At 34.0% G+C, this 17,328-nt stretch overlaps 1 protein-coding gene across 4 annotated transcripts in view; it reads right to left on the bottom strand.

Moving 5' to 3' along the window:
- LOC149771454 (potassium channel subfamily T member 2-like) overlaps nucleotides 1–17,328 on the bottom strand; it is a 274,764-nt gene that overhangs the window by 130,860 nt on the left and 126,576 nt on the right. For all 4 annotated transcript variants that reach the window (XM_089948424.1, XM_089948427.1, XM_089948425.1 and 1 more), the window contains exons 6-8: nucleotides 8,762–8,867; nucleotides 6,450–6,524; nucleotides 2,702–2,788 (exon numbers count right to left, since the gene is read on the bottom strand). In XM_089948424.1, coding sequence (XP_089804550.1) covers nucleotides 2,702–2,788; nucleotides 6,450–6,524; nucleotides 8,762–8,867 — 268 coding nt within the window. The remainder of the gene's footprint in view (nucleotides 1–2,701; nucleotides 2,789–6,449; nucleotides 6,525–8,761; nucleotides 8,868–17,328) is intronic.

Raw genomic sequence — 17,328 nt, 5'->3', positions numbered from 1 at the left:
CTAATCAAGTCATCTGCATAGGGATGCAAAAATATACGTGAGGGCATAAAGAAAATAAAAAGCTTCATGTCAAAAATTGGTTGAAAGTTTAAAGAATCTATGTTAAAGTTATGCAACAGGAATCCAAGTAAGGATGGGCAATGGCAAATAACTCCCTTAAATAATTCAGAGAAGTGTTGTAAACTGAATTGATTCAAGGCATCATTGGTATGAAGGTTCATGCCAAGCACAGTTAAAATCCAACACACCTTGGTAAAGCTTTAAAGAATTATGATGAGGAAAGGTCAGGTAGTTGAGCAATCAGGGGCCATAACTCCTATAAATGCTCTCATTATATGCTTATAATCAAATTTATTCAGGGTCTCATTGATATAGTCACACACAAAATTTAGTTCAAATCCAGCAATTGTTGAGAATGTTAAACTGCTGCAACCAGTGTCTGCACTACAGGAAATCAAGGGCCATAACTCCTCTAAAAGATGACAACGAAGGCTGGAAACTGAACCCTTTCAAGGTGTTCATATTAACACCAAAATGTCTTTTAAATTCAATAATTCCCACTTAAGTGACAGACAGACATACATACATGATAATTATAGGCTATGCTTACTTTGTTAAGTTGGGTCGTAATTACATTTTCTCTTTCAAAAGATTTACGAGGAACAAGACAAGACATTAAATGTACCAAGTTGTGAACTTTTACACATGTGTAATATTATTAGGTGCTTGAGCAATATAAACAAAAGCAACAAACTAGCCGAGTTTCTTCATATTTATTGCTAAAATATAATAGAATAGGTGAAAGTAACGATGTCTTATTATCATGGTACCCATGCTTTTCTAAAGATAAATTTCCAGGTCATTTCCAGGGTTTTTTCCAGGACGAAATTAATTTTTTCAAGGTTCACATATGACCATTACTAAATGGAATTAAAGAACATTTTAGACCATAAAACATGCATTTTCTAAATATAAAAATGGTTCACTTTCAAGACTCTCCAAAACATCTAAGCCAGAAAAGATGATTATGTACAAAACCACAAAATGTATCACACAAAACAAGTTTGAAGTTTTGACAAAAGACCTTCAAAATTATATATTGTTGTATAAACAAGGACTGAATTTTCCGTAAAATCAACTTGTCTTCTTGTAATTTGTTAAACCAATCCCCCAAGACTATTGATACAGGGGCTCGTATTGTTTTTTAATAAATAATACAATGGACAACAATTTCTCATTTTAGCTCTTGAGATTCAACAATTTGGACTGCATATTTGGTTTAAAACGAATAGCAGTCTGTTTTCTAATCCAGGTTTCAAATATTCCTGCCCCCCCCCCCCAAGTGTTCACATTTGGACATTTAGGTTGGGGTGTGGGATCATTGCAACTGCATATCGAAATTTGGAATTAGCCGCTTACCAGTGGGCCTTGAAAATTTAAACATATGTTATATTGACTAAACCTGCATGCAATCGATAAGAAAATGATTTATTTTCCCAGAAATGGCAAGTAGTATAATCGTTATGTTGTTAATCCGCTGACAGACTAGACAAAACTAGTCACTTCACAAGTCTCAAATGACAACATCGGAAGTCCATTCGTCACGTGATATCAACAACAAGCTCCATTTTAATGTTGTTGTAGAGAAATTAAATTATATTAAATGAAAGTCAGATACCTTTTGTAAAAGCCAGCAGTCTGACCAGTCTGATTTTCAAGCAGAGAGCACGTCAACGTGGTAGTCCCGTGATACAACAAAACTCCAGAAGTTCTTCTTGGAATATATGAATATGGAAAATTTTGTGTTCTTTCATTTTTGCATTTTTATTACAACCAGTATACAACTTTCATTTAAAAAAATTTCTTCTTTTTTCTCTACAACATTCGATAATGTGGGTTGTTGGATTTGTGTACTCATGTGACTAGCAATGCAAACTGTGAGTACCAGGTCACATTTCACCAACTCCGATTTTAATACTCACAATTTCTGAGAAAATAAGTAATTTTCATATCCATTTCATGGATGTATCACTCGATCTAACAACATTTGAAGTTTACTTGGCCATCAGGTAAACAGCTACACTTTGCCACCACGATGTTTGCCTCTTGTGATGCTAGAGTGGTTTTCATAGCGTCCACGTAAGGAAAGATACAGATATCGAGCTGACTTTGAAAATAAAAGTCTACTAGAAAAATCTAATCCACTGAGCATTTGAATTGACTCAGCATATATGCTTATTGCAAGTACCCAAATGATCCATACTGCACCCTCTGAATATTCTGGTTAGAACTCGATAAATTTAACTCACGATCAGTTTAGTTGTGACTCAATTATGTGACTGTTTCGGGCGTCAAGTGGGGGTGGAAAATTCCTGGGTTTCTCCAGACTTTCATCAATATTTGCGAAATTCCAGGACTTTTCATGGTCTGGAAAAAATTATAATTTCTCCCGATTTCCCGGTAGCGTGGGAACCCTGTATTATGTTCAAATAAACAATGTCATGCAGTAGTAGTTAATTTGGGTTATATTACAATCAAAACAATATCAGATCCACATCTAATTAAGATGGACTCGTATTTTATGTCTGAAATAGAAGAGTTTAAAAAAGGTATCTCCTATGACAAAAGTAGGTTTACAAATGACTTTACGACAAACATGGATTGGGACAAAACATCACATTATTATAACATCAATACTTACAAGTATTTTTTCCAGAGCTTTCTTGGCAAGCCAGCAGTTTAGAAAATGTGGCACAAATAAGTCTTTCAGCATTGAAGGGTATGTTAACTGAAATAAAAAGTAAACCAAACATCTTAATCACTCCCCTTTCTCTTGCATACACATAAATGCTCATTAACAAGCTTATACAAGTAAAGTCTGCTCCTGCTATATCCCACATCTGTGCCATTATACTTTTGAGAAACAGCAACTATTTTGTGAATTATCAGCTCCTTTTCATGCACTCTTGAACAAAAATATTACCAGAAGAATGGCTAATCCTCCTGACTGGCCATATAAGGTATCTAAAATGACCCTGACCTCATCCTCTTGACTGGCCACAATAGCTATGTAAAATGACATGACCTCATCCTCCTGACTGGCCATAATAGTTAGGTAAAATGACCATGGCCTCATCCTCCTGACTGGCAATAATAGCTATGTAAAATGACCATGACCTCATCCTCTTGACTAGCATTAATAACTATGTAAAATGACCTTGACTGCATCCTCCTAACTGGCAATAATAGCTATGTAAAATGACCATGACCTCATCCTCTTGACTAGCATTAATAACTATGTAAAATGACCTTGACTGCATCCTCCTAACTGGCAATAATAGCTATGTAAAATGACCTTGACTGCGTCCTCCTAACTGGCAAATAATAGCTATGTAAAATGACCATGACCTCATCCTCCTGACTAGCATTAATAACTGTGTAAAATGACCATGACCACATCCTCCTAACTGGACATAATAGCTATGAAAAATGACCACGACATCACCCTCCTGATTGACTATAATAGCTAGGTAAAATGAAGATAATTTTGCCTCAGATCTTGACCCCTAATGACTGGACCTGATATTATTGTAAATGAACCTAGTCATAATTTCAACCAATCACCTTGGCATTTTGACCTTTGGCTGCTGATGAAATGAAAAGCTCATCATACTTTGTAATTTCAGTGCTAGCCTCCTTGTCCATAGATCTATCGGACAATGGAACTGATTAGACACTACTCATGTTCCAGCGTAGTATGCCAATTAAGTTGGATGCAAATGGAGTCCATGTGAGATTTTACAGAAACCAAGAATGCAGTTTCACACTGAGTGACCTTGATCTTTAATCTGTTGATTGCAGTCTCAGCATGGAGCTAACCTATCCAGAATGCCCATTTTATTACCGATGACCATGACCTCTAGGATTAAGAATCAATAAGGTTGTGGATTTGTGCGTTTAATGCCATTTTTGGGGCATATGATGGGCTATGCATAGTGGCCAGAATAGCTGGTGAAGAAAAACCAAGGAAAATCCTGGGAAGAACAACTATCCATTGGGAAGCTACTGGCAAGCTTTCTAACATACCCACATTGGCCAAGCCTAAGACATTACCTTTGATTTAGTGCAGACTACATATAAAGTTTGATCAAAATTTAATCCAGGCAATATGACTTAACGAGTGGAGACCAAAACCAATTGTAATGTCAAGTCACACTGACTTTTCTTATCTGCCTCAGCATAAGGAGGAAGCTGACCCCGCCCATGTGTAGTGTACCTATTAATTCTGATGACAATTAAGGGTCAAGGGAACCTGACTTCTCATGGTAAATGGAAAATCAGATGCTCAGCTCAAGCACTGTGATCCTTGACCCTGCAGTACCAAAACTTCAATAAATGCCTGATTCCTAATGGCAAGGTGCATACATGGTTTGCAAAAACTTAAAGCAATAATGTGCAACCCACTTATTTATTGACTGAATGAGGGATAGACAGACAGATGAATGGACAAAAGTGTGATCAAAATTATGTGTCTAAAATTAATTTTTTAAAAACAACAACCCAAAAACCGAAACATCTGAATGTATCTCAAGACACTTTAACCAGCACTTGTACTTCAGCTTAGTGCTGAGGTAAACAATGATAAGCTGACCTCCTTGTATGTATGCAGTGCATGTATGACATTCAAACTGTCAAACTGATGACAAGGATGACAAGGATGACAAGGACTAAAACGTAACACCTATTTCTCATCTCTGTGACAGATAAATCTCAAAGACAGGGCTTTCTTTCCCTCAGTATGCTTGTCCCAGGTTGGTTGGTTGGTTTTCTGACATTTTGATGTCATATCATGGTCAGCTTTTTCCACAAATTTCCAGTTTGTATTTCAAATAAACTAATCAGAAATAAAATACAGGGCAATTAATCTTTTCCATTTCTTTTTTCTAAAGTGACATTTATTTATTCAACAGAGTTAAACAGAATAAAAAACGCTGCATTATCCATGGGATTTTACTGTCCAATTGCCAACTAACCTAGATTCCATTGGTCTAGTTAATTAATGACAGGTGAAACAAAGAATGAGATACAGGATGTCCGCCCTCCCCAGCTTTTTTACATACAGCTCACTAAGCTAATGCCATCATTTCCAAAAGAAAATAGGAGTCTTTGTTAATTAGTTGCAAAAAATCAAGGCGATCACACATGTGGATTTTTATGCAAACTGACTTAGTTTTGGACAGCCTGTGGATTTGCAGCAGAAATAGAAATTCTGCAGATTATCCCACCATTTAAAGAAAACATTTTTAATGAAATACCAAATGTAAAAATCGTAACAGTGACTGGTACCAATACATTTTGATAGTATAAAAAGTAGTTATGATGTGGAAAAAGAACTTAATGCAAGCTTTTGTACTGTGTCTGCTATCGTTCTGGAAGGATGTTACTTGGGATAGTGCACTATGGTGGTTCTTGCATTTAGTCAAAATGTTTACAATATAAACCATGCTGACACTTTAAAACTCAGGCCTGTCAACCCCAACATACTTCCCAATAAGGCAGTTGATTTTTTTCCCCATAATGTAGACCATTTTCTAGAGTGGTTTAACAACATATCATCTATTGCTACTGTCAAGTTGTAAAACAGGCATTTAAAAAGTTCAGAAGTGTGATCCGAGACCAATTCAGCAAAAGTAAACATTATGCTCAACTAGAAAATTTGCAAAGTGCAATTAGACCTTAATTACCTCCAGTACAGTTTCACAAACTGCAGATCCAAATTCTAGAGAGTTCAATTGGTTTTTTATTTTCTCTCAATGTAATCCTTAGCCTCTTAAAAAAAATGTCATGATGACAGAACTCATCTCTCCTGTCATGACATACTCAAATCAACACATGGTGTCCAAAAGGTGCAAATGCTGCCTTTCCTCTTTTTTAACCACCAAGAATCTAGATATTATTAAAAATATTAAAAAGGTTTATTGTCATCTTTAACTAATCTCACTTGCTGGATGCAATTTTAAAATAAAATATAAGCAACAATTTGATCAAGCAGACACTTCACATGAAATATATATGTGCATCTAAGGTACACTTGTAAAAATTATTCAGTCCCCTGAAGAACTCCACTGAATCTAACATGAAATCCAGTTCCGAATCCAACATGGACAAGCTAGTATCCAGATTTCACAACAATCATATTCCCATAATTTTTGCTTTTATTCCACAAGTCCAGATTTTAAAGGTCATTTCTGTTAACGCTAATGGCCATTTTGTAAGGGTTGGCAGGTATGAAAACTCAGCATATAAATTTTCATCACATTTACAGTCTCTCCTAAGAAATGAAATCAAGTGAGTGTGATCATGACATTTCCAAAAATTTTGTTAGCTTTCCACCCACCCACCCCTTGGATACACTGCTGCACTGTGTATCAAACACCATAAATACTCACTGTGGCAATCAGAGGAACTGATGTGATGAATTCAAGTACGAAACTACCGTGGAAAAATACCTCACATCTTGTTCCCTGGAAACAAAGAAAAACAATGTGCTTTTTTTGTTGGCATAATGGAAACATGAATATTCTCCATGGAAAGGTGACAAAAGAAAATACTGAATTTTTGTTATTGTCCATTTCCTACACTCAATAATGTAATGCAGAGTACATGAAACTACAGTAGCTATGGTCTATATATTGAGCCTAACCTCAAAATACTATTCCAAATCTAAACAGGGTGAGATAAAAACAAAACTGGAGAAATGATCAACAATTTTCTTATATAAATATAAATTTGCCCATCCTATTTCCAATCCCTGTACCATGATAGAGATGAATCACTAGTACAGGGCAATAACTATTCCAAAAATAAGGCAAGTATGATGATTTGTCTCCCGATAAGTACGTACCAAGTTTTACAACAATCCATGTAAGTCTAAAGGGCAATAATTCTTCTAAAAATAATGCAAGTATGATTTGTCTACAGATCAGTTTGTGCCAAGTTTTACAGCAATCCATATGTCTAAAGGACAGTAACTCTTCCAAAAATAATGCAAGTATGATTTGTCTACAGATAAGTATGTGCCAAGTTTTACAGCAATCCATGTGTCTAAAGGACAGTAACTCTTCCAAAAATAATGCAAGTATGATTTGTCTACAGATAAGTATGTGCCAAGTTTTACAGCAATCCATGTAAGTATAAAGGGCAATAACTCTTACTAAAAACCTGGAATTGCAAAGATTTGTCAGTAAATGCATCTCTATATAATGACCATAATATGTACCAAGTTTCACAGCAATGGCCAAAATATGCAAGACAAACTGCGAGTCAAGTTGTGCTAACAAGAGTGTGATGTACACTGCATTAAGGTACAAAACAAAATGAGCAATAACAACAAATACTGTGGAAGCAAAGTGAATTGTTGATATGAATACCTCCAAGTAATGACCATAATATTTAGTTTTAAGGTAATCATCAAAAAATTGTCAGACCAGCAAGACTGTGTCATTCATTACATTCAGATACAAAACAAAAAAAGTCTTTAACGAAAAATGTCAAGCAATGACCATAAAATTTACTAAGTTTAAAAGGTACTCATTCAAAAACTGCTGGACTGGAAATGCTAACAATGGATGGATAAACACATGTGGACTGGTATCACTATATAAAAAAAATCAACCTAAAATCAAGAGTACAATAAGGTGTATTGTTTGTCTGTTCATGTTTTCCTTCTTATTCTCTGCATGAAAACATGGAACATGAATTGTAGAAAATGTTTATCAATATTTCCAAGAAAAAAACTATTTAAAAATACCCAAAACAAAATACTGCAGTGAAATTCTTGATGGAAATTGTGTTCTTAAGCTTCTTAGCATCATCGCCATAATACAATACATAGCTCAGTCCAAACAATTGTAAAATAGTCTTGCAACAAAATAAATTTCAATTATCCAAAAATTAAAAAAAAGATTACTAAACGGACTTAAATGTCTTTCATTAAGAAAAAATTAAATAATTTTAGCAAGCTTTTGTAACAAGCACTCATATTAGGTAAAATCATTAAGCAACACAGAAAATGAAGTTATTAGTTCACAACACAATAAACAAAATGTGCATCATTCATGTGCCCTTCTTTGTTTTGGCATTATTTGTACAGAACAGCTAAAATATAGTCATATTAATTATTTCTTGAAATTCATTATTATTTTTTGTGCAGATTTTTTAAAAATTTGAATCTAATATTTTACTGGATTCAAAGTAGTCACATGCTGTGTATGGCTACCACTATTCATTAGTTAATTAAATTAATTGAAAATTGTAGAATATCATATTTATAATTAGCACATCAAAACACTAATACTTACATAATACTTACTGGTAATCTAACATCCAATGCAGCAGGAACAGAAATATGACAATAATTACAAAGCATTTTGTAAACAAAAATAAAACAGACAATATTATTGTGATGCATATTTACTTTTTATTATTTGTTGATTTTTCTTAATGACTGTATGTTATATAAGTCCATATTAGGCACCTGACCTTGTCCGAAATCAAGGTTCAAGAATTTCATATTCATAAATGTTTGTATATAAAAAAACTGCTCTCTCTTTCTTGCAGATGTATATGTTTAAGAAACGTTAAGTACAGAATATGTTTTAAAGTACATTTTGTAATGTCATTAGATTGGCTATGAAGACGCACACAAACAACTGAAAGTACAAACCAAATACATAAATACAACAATATGCAATTATCTCACCTTTGCTATGTAGATATAGAGGAGAGCTTTGATAAAAGTCACCAGGGCCAAGGTCACTTGTATAATCCACAGAGGGAGGGGTCTATTTACCCACAACAACACATACCTACAGCAAACAGCAAAAACAAAACAAAATTCAAAACTAAAAACAAAAAGACTTCTCTACTAGAATTTTACTATAGGCATGCTGTAAAATGCAACATAATAGACTCATGAAACACAGTGTCTCACCTGTACGCTATCATATGATGAACTTCCAACTGTACCTGTAAATAAGAGACTCATTAAACACAGTGTCTCACCTGTACGCTATCATATGATGAACCTCCAACTATACCTGTAAATAAGAGACTTCCGTTTTTTTAGCCTACCCTTTTTTTAGCATTAAATTAGACATTTCAAGAGCTTAATAAAAAACACTTTATGGTTGACCCTAATATGTTGACCCTAATATATGACATGGGTTAATGACTGTATGTACAGATATTTGGTTACCATTGTCTGTACAGACATGTACTGAGATTAAAAATGTATCGGCATTATAATGAAGCCATTATAACCAGGGAAACTATACTGACAATAATGATACTACATTATATTAAAAATTGCATTATAATAAATGTATTAGAACCTAATGACAACAATGATACCACGTTATACTGCGAAGAGCAGTAATAACGGATATTTTTACTGAAAACAGATGCCATATTATATTAAGAACAACATTATAATAAAGGGTGTTATAATAAGAGAACTGCATTTATGTTTTTTCTGCCAAAAACTGTGACAACTGTGACTAGCCATCTGAAAAATTGGTAACTTTTTTTATTTATTTCTTACAACATCAGTCTGTAATACTGACCTAAGACCCTTCACTTCTTGAATCAAAGGAAATGGTTTTGATATTGCAGCTAAAGTAAATGCAGTTTTCTAATGATCTTGAGACGCAACCAGGAAATGCAAGCATTTTAAATTTAAAAATATTCCAATAAAACTTTACGCTACATGAGATTTTCCTGCCATTTTTTAACATGGGCCTTGGGAACTTTGAATGGAAAATGTTCATGTGTAAATGAGATTAACTGGGAATCTTTAGAATAAACAACAAACAACTGCATGTGTATTAACCAGCTAAGCACAGCATGTTTTAATGCCATCAAGCTGTCACTAAACACTATCATACAGCTGTCTAAATTAAGTTACTTGGTAATCCTCTACTATATCATGGCAAAATTTGCTTACTTTTCCATAAATTAAAAGTTATGTATTGATTATTCATTTTTATTAGTTCTATATCATTTTTCACTTACAAATTAAAAAAAAGAGAACAGATTTTCTTAATTTACTTGTTATCTTAATTTCCAACCTAAATATTCCCAACCATGATCGTTCAGTCAAACTTTAGAAAATGTACATTTTGTAGAGTGTAAAAATGGGGTAAACAAAATCAGCTCACTAAAGGGCCAAGAAAATCCCTGAATAATGCAAGATAATATTGTTCATTATATGAAAATTAAATTTTTACTTAACAAAGAACCAGAAGTTGGAAAACTATTTGTTTTCTTATCCTCTATCACCATCCTCTCAAATGAGGCTGCAACTAATTTTTCTTCCATGAACGCCATTTATCACTAATAAGTGTAAACAACTAAACCATAGCTTCAGTTGACATGCACAAGGAAGAGGGTAACGATATCTGTATCAAATCTGCATCATCAGTTTCAACAATTTGTCCAATCCTATTGTGAAGAACTGTTGAAATAACGCTGCCTTTAATAAAGCAAGTCTCCATCTAAGCTCCTCACACCATGTAACGTTAGCCTGGCCTGTGAAAGTTTTCATTGTCATTCAGCTTTTGATTTTAGCTGTAAATCACATATATGGATCTGCATTGACAGGAATCTAAGAATTTGTGTTACTAACAATGATCATAGTGAAAATTAGAGTCTTGTTTCAAATCCTTCATTTATAAAATGATATTCATGCACAGATCAGCTTATCAACATGTAATTTGGTTCACGACATAGGGTAAAGTTCAAACTAAAAAGGTTGAAATGTTAAGCAATTTAGTTTGTTTTTCACTAAATTATATGGGGCCCCGAGTGGCTGAGTGGTCTAAAGCACTCTCCGTTACAGATCACTGCCATCTCACCTCTGTTGGCATGGGTTCAAGTCTAGGATTCAGCCAATGTGGGTATGTGAGAAAGCTTGAAAGTAGCTTCTTGTGGGTCGGTTGGTTCTTCCCAGGTTCTACCTTCACCATTAATACTGGCCGCCATGCATAGCCTATCATGTGCGGAAAAATGGTGTTAAATCCAACAACAACAACAATCACTAAATTATAATGATTTTATTACATTACCTGAAAACTGATATGCATACAACATTATGTTATGATAGTAACCTGAACTTGGTTGACAGGTAATGCCCTGTTGTTTGTATCAGATAATCAGACTACGACTTAACATTTTGTGTCCCATAATGTGATCATCCAATCAAGTTCCAATTACTAAATATATATATGTCTTCTGATCCATTGTGACAACCCAATGAGTATAAAGGATACTGTAAATACAATAAATGAATATTTTTAACTATCGACCTGTACATCCAGATTCATTTGCAGAAATGACAACCCTTAATAACCTGAAATAGAATGTTACCAATACAGTATCAGAAGGCAAACACAATAATAGGATGAATTCACAATGTACACATTAAACCTCGTTTATTCAAAGTGTTTTCTGGCTCATGTGCCATGTGATATGATATACTGAAATCACTGGGGGAAAGAAAAAAAAATTCTGGGTATTAATAAATTAAACCTGAATATCATGCACAATCTGTTTGAATGCATATCCTGTTTGGAATTTTTTTAGCACACTGCATGTTTTCATCTTCCATGTGTTTTTACATCATGTAAATCAGGGCTCCTAGCAGTACTTTCTCATCTCCCTGGTCATAACTGAACTGTTTTTGTGTTGAAAGAACTTAGCTACACTTTCACAAAAGAAATCCAATCAGACATCACAAGCATTTTAGTAATCTAAATATACTTGTGTCCAAACTGTGGTTGCCTATATAAAACTTTATTTAACTGCAAAAACAGGATCTGATAAAAGTGCATAATTTGAGGTTAAAACAGGAATTATTTTGACAAAATAAAAATGGCTGGCACCCCACCTATTGCCAAAAGAGAATCTAAGTCATTTACATACAATCCTATGGTATATACTCACATACAACTGTATGGTATATAGTGACACACAATCATGTTGTATATACTCACATACAATCATATGGTATATGCTGACACACAATCATGTTGTATATACTCACATACAATCATGTTGCATATACTCACATACAATCATATGGTATATACTCACATACAATCCTATGGTATATACTCACATACAACTGTATGGTATATACTCACATACAACTGTATGGTATATATTCACATACAACTGTATGGTATATATTCACATACAACTGTATGGTATATACTCACATACAATCATATGGTATATACCCACATACAATCATATTGCATATACTCACATACAATCATATTGTATATACTCACATAAAATCATATTGTACATACTCATACACAATCATATTGCATATACTCACAATCATATTGTATATACTCACATAAAATCATATTGTATATACTCATACAATCATATTGTATATACTCACATACAATCATATTGCATATACTCACATACAATCATATTGTATATACTCACATAAAATCATATTGTATATACTCATACACAATCATATTGCATATACTCACAATCATATTGTATATACTCACATAAAATCATATTGTATATACTCATACAATCATATTGTATATACTCACATACAATCATATTGCATATACTCACATACAATCATATTGTATATACTCACATACTAGTCAGATCCAACTGCATACAGCATGATCCCTATTGTGAAGACACTTAATGTACTGGCAGATCTGGGTCTGCACAATTTGTCTAGATTACTCACCATTAGTCACAGAAAACTAGTTTCATTTTGATTATTTTGTGGGAAATACACGCCATGTATAAATAAGCCTCTTATAAGAGTGTATTCACACGAGCACAGTACTGAAAACTTTGTAGCACAATGAACAGTATGATGCAAAAAAGTGTACAGAAACATTCCCCACATGCACACACCATTGCATGGTATGATGTAATACAGTATACAGAAACACATATGGAAGTACTGTTCAGTTCCAACAAAGCTGAATTAATGGAGAAAACGGATAGCACGTAATCTATGGATCTTACATAATAAACATGCCACAACTGATACATTCCAGTAAACTATACGAAAATGTTATCTCCAATAATCACACAACATAAAAACTGCGAGAAAGATGACACATCATTATCCTTCCAATGCTACGTGTATTAACAGAAAAATAAAAATACTGGAAGGGAATCAAGACTCTTCCACAGTGAGCTAAATGCAAAACTGAAATAGACAAATGGCCAGGTACATGGGCAGACATATAAAAATTCAGATGAAAGCAACAATGTAAGTCCCTTCTCCATTGTTTTGTCATATAAATTTTAATAATGCATTACTGATATGTGATGGCATGTACTGTGAAATACCATATCATCTGCAGTTTTCATACACATTACTTATTTCTTGTGAGGTTTACAAATGATTATTAGTAGAATTTCCTATTAATTTCCTTCTGATTCTTCAAAAATCTTCATAAAAACACAAACTTTCTCTGTATAAAAATTATGGGATAACAAGATCTGTGTGCATATGGCATAAATACTTCCACCAAAGAGCAACTGAAGGGCAATGTTTCAAGTCAAACAGAAGTCACAACTCTGTAACTTTGTGCCACAGAACACTGAAAGTCACATTCAAGTAGGGATGGAAAGGTACCTGACCCAGCCACCCAAGTTTTGCAAGACCTGGTAAAAATCTACTTAGATGGGTACCCAGACAATTTTCCCTACCAATCTTTCCCTACGTTTAAGTTTCCTTACTATAAAGTCCCATACCAAATCTGGTTTCAATCCATTAAGTCCTCCAAAAGTTATTGAATAGCAATTGATGGCCTAATGCTAAAAAAAAACAGGGGCCATAACCCTGCATATTTTGGCATAAAGGTCCAAGATCCTACTTTACCAAGGTCTTTTTAATGTAAAGCTGATACTAAATTTGGTCTCAATTCATGAGGTAATTTAAAATGTACTTAGTGGAAACTGAAGGGAAAAGGTACAAGTCAAACAGGAGCTACACTTGTATAAAATAATTCTGGACCAGTTTGAAAATCAAGCTTAACAGGTCTTTTTAATATACACCCTCAAACAACATTCTCAATCAAGTCTAATAAATTCTTCAAAAGTTATTGAGTGAAAACTGAATAGCACAAACCAAGTCAAACAGGTGCCACAACTTTGTACAAGGTTTCTAGAAAAAAATGGAACCATACATGACTTGATGCAGAGACATGGGTAACTTAACTTTAACATGACATGATGGATTTGATGGACATAAGTAACTATTATATGATATAATGGAATAGATAGACATGCCACTGGGCAACTATTACATGACATAATGGAATGGACAGACATGGGTAATTATAACATGCTAGGATGGAATGGATAGACATGGGTAATTATAACATGCTAGGATGGAATGGATAGACATGGGTAATTATAACATGCTAGGATGGAATGGATAGACATGGGTAATTATAACATGCTAGGATGGAATGGATAGACATGGGTAATTATAACATGCTAGGATGGAATGGATAGACATGGGTAATTATAACATGCTAGGATGGAATGGATAGACATGGGTAATTAAAACATGCTAGGATGGAATGGATAGACATGGGTAATTATAACATGCTAGGATGGAATGGATAGACATGGGTAATTATAACATGCTAGGATGGAATGGATAGATGAGTAATTATAACATGCTAGGATGGAATGAATAGACATAGGTAACTATTACATGATGGAATGGATAGACATGGGTAACTATAACATGCTAGGATGGAATGAATAGACATAGGTAACTATTACATGATGGAATGGATAGACATGGGTAACTATAACATGCTAGGATGGAATGGATAGACATAGGTAACTATTACATGATGGAATGGATAGACATGGGTAATTATAACATGCTAGGATGGAATGGATAGATATGAGTAATTATAACATGCTAGGATGGAATGAATAGACATAGGTAACTATTACATGATGGAATGGATAGACATGGGTAACTATAACATCATTTCACAAAAGAGACTTTTGCAATATCACAAAAATAAAAACCTATGCAATCTATCTCTTGCATTTTATATGATGTAACTTTTAGCAGTTTTACTCAAGTCTAATTATTTCCTTCCAAAGATAAAGACATTATTTACCTGCATAGCTGTCACTCACAATGAAACTTATAAATCCCAAGGATATAAACCCATTTAACACTTTTTATATAAACTGGATGAGAAACAGAATCTCTATAACAGTAGCAAGCTGAAGCAATCAGATCACCTCATTCAGATGAACAGATCTCACTTATTATAGAACCTGTCTCACCCAATGATGATATCAGCTTATGTAACAAGTTTGAGCAAAAATGCAATCTAACTTCTGTGACTGGAATGGTAAATTTTATTTAGATGCATGTTTACTTGATAGAAAAAACCCATCCAACATCGTGATGACAGAAAACTATTTATCAACTTTCATTGAAGCTTATCAGATACAAGACCATTAACTGTATATCTGTCTTCCTCTACGTTCCTGATGTACAAATTTGACCAAAATTCCAATACAGTCTCTTTAAGTGTGATGCTTTGACAGTCAGATGCAAGATCACTTCATTAATATGTGCTGATGTCACTTTTATTTAATTAATTCAGTCAATCAATGTGGAGATGATCTCAACAATATACATAGCTCTGACTCATTATAAAAAATGTTGGACAACTTGATGATATCATCCAGTGTAGCAAGTTTTATCAAATTTTGGACAAGTAATAGCGTCACTCATGTGGTAACAACGTCAGCCAAGCAAGTCTATCATCACTTTGCATAGATAATGATAGGATTATCCAGCTCATCAAAGACCTTGATACTATCAGCTTATGTGACAAATTCAGTGCAGAAATATGACCTCCAGATTGGTAACAAGTTCACTTAATCTGTTGCATTTTTATACATCAATCTTGCTCAATAACAAACTTATCTGAGATCTTCATTAAAGGAGCCAATATTTCAGATTAGATCACATCGAAACAGAACTATGACCTCAAGAGTTGTAACAAATTCAGCCAATTAGCTGCAAGATTACCTTACTGAAATGTTCAATCTTGCTCAGTAACAAACTTGTCCAAGATCTTGATAATATAAGCCAATATTCCAGGTTAGATTACATCGGATCAGTAATGTATTCAAACTAGTCTGATTTCATGATGATACGATAATTCCAACAGTCTGAGATCATGATGAGTATTCAAACTAGTCTGAGATCATGAAGATACAAGTATTCAAACTAGTCTGAGATCATGATGATACAGGTATTCAAACTAGTCTGAGATCATGATGATACCAAGTATTCAAACTAGTCTGAGATCATGTTGATACAAGTATTCAAACTAGTCTGAGATCATGTTGATACAAGTATTCAAACTAGTCTGAGATTATGATATAAACCTATATATCCCCACTGATCAAAATCAAATCAGAAATATGGCCTCCAGAGAGATAACAATCTCAGTCAGACACATGATCACCTCATTATTGTGTGGATCTCATTCATTATTAGTCTCACGGAAGATCTTGGTGATATAAGCCTCTATCTTAAGTGTGATTAAAACAGGATTTCAAAACACGGCCTCCAGGGCCATTTCAAGCTCAGGCAATCAGCTGCAAGAGGACTTAATAAGTATGGCTCTAACGCATCAAAGTTATTGATAATATTAACTTGCATTCCAAGTCAGACTAAAATCAGACCAGAAATAGTAGCACAGCCAATCAGATGCAAGATTACATCATTAATATGCATGCACTTGTATTCCAAGTCAGACCCAAACCAGACCAGAAAAAGTAACACAGCCAATCAGATGCAAGATTACATCATTAATATGCATGAACTTGTATTCAAGTTGGATCAAAATCAGAGCAGAAAAAGTAACACAGCCATTCACATGCAAGATTACATCATTAATATGCATGAACTTGTATTAAAGTTGGATCAAAATCAGAGCAGAAATAAGGCTCATAACCAATCACATGCACGGTTACCTCATTAATATGCATGAACTTGCATCCTAGTTGGATTGAAATCAGAGCTGAAATAAGACTTGTAACCAATCAGATGCAAGGTTACCTCATTAATATGTACAGATCTTTCTCATTACTGAAGTCATCTTAAATCTTGATGATAAGTGTCCATATTCCAAGTTTGCTCAGAAATATGGGTTTCTGAGTGATAAAAAGCTCAGCCAATTAGATGTAAGATTACCTCATTAAAAGTCATGGCTC

Source organism: Sinohyriopsis cumingii, unplaced genomic scaffold (genome assembly GCF_028554795.1).
Source record: "Sinohyriopsis cumingii isolate HCF-2022 unplaced genomic scaffold, ASM2855479v2 utg001837l, whole genome shotgun sequence".
In the NCBI taxonomy this organism is placed as follows: Eukaryota; Metazoa; Mollusca; class Bivalvia; order Unionida; family Unionidae; genus Sinohyriopsis; species Sinohyriopsis cumingii.
The sequence above is the reverse complement of the archived record's forward strand: the minus strand, read 5'-3'. Positions and strand labels throughout refer to the sequence as shown.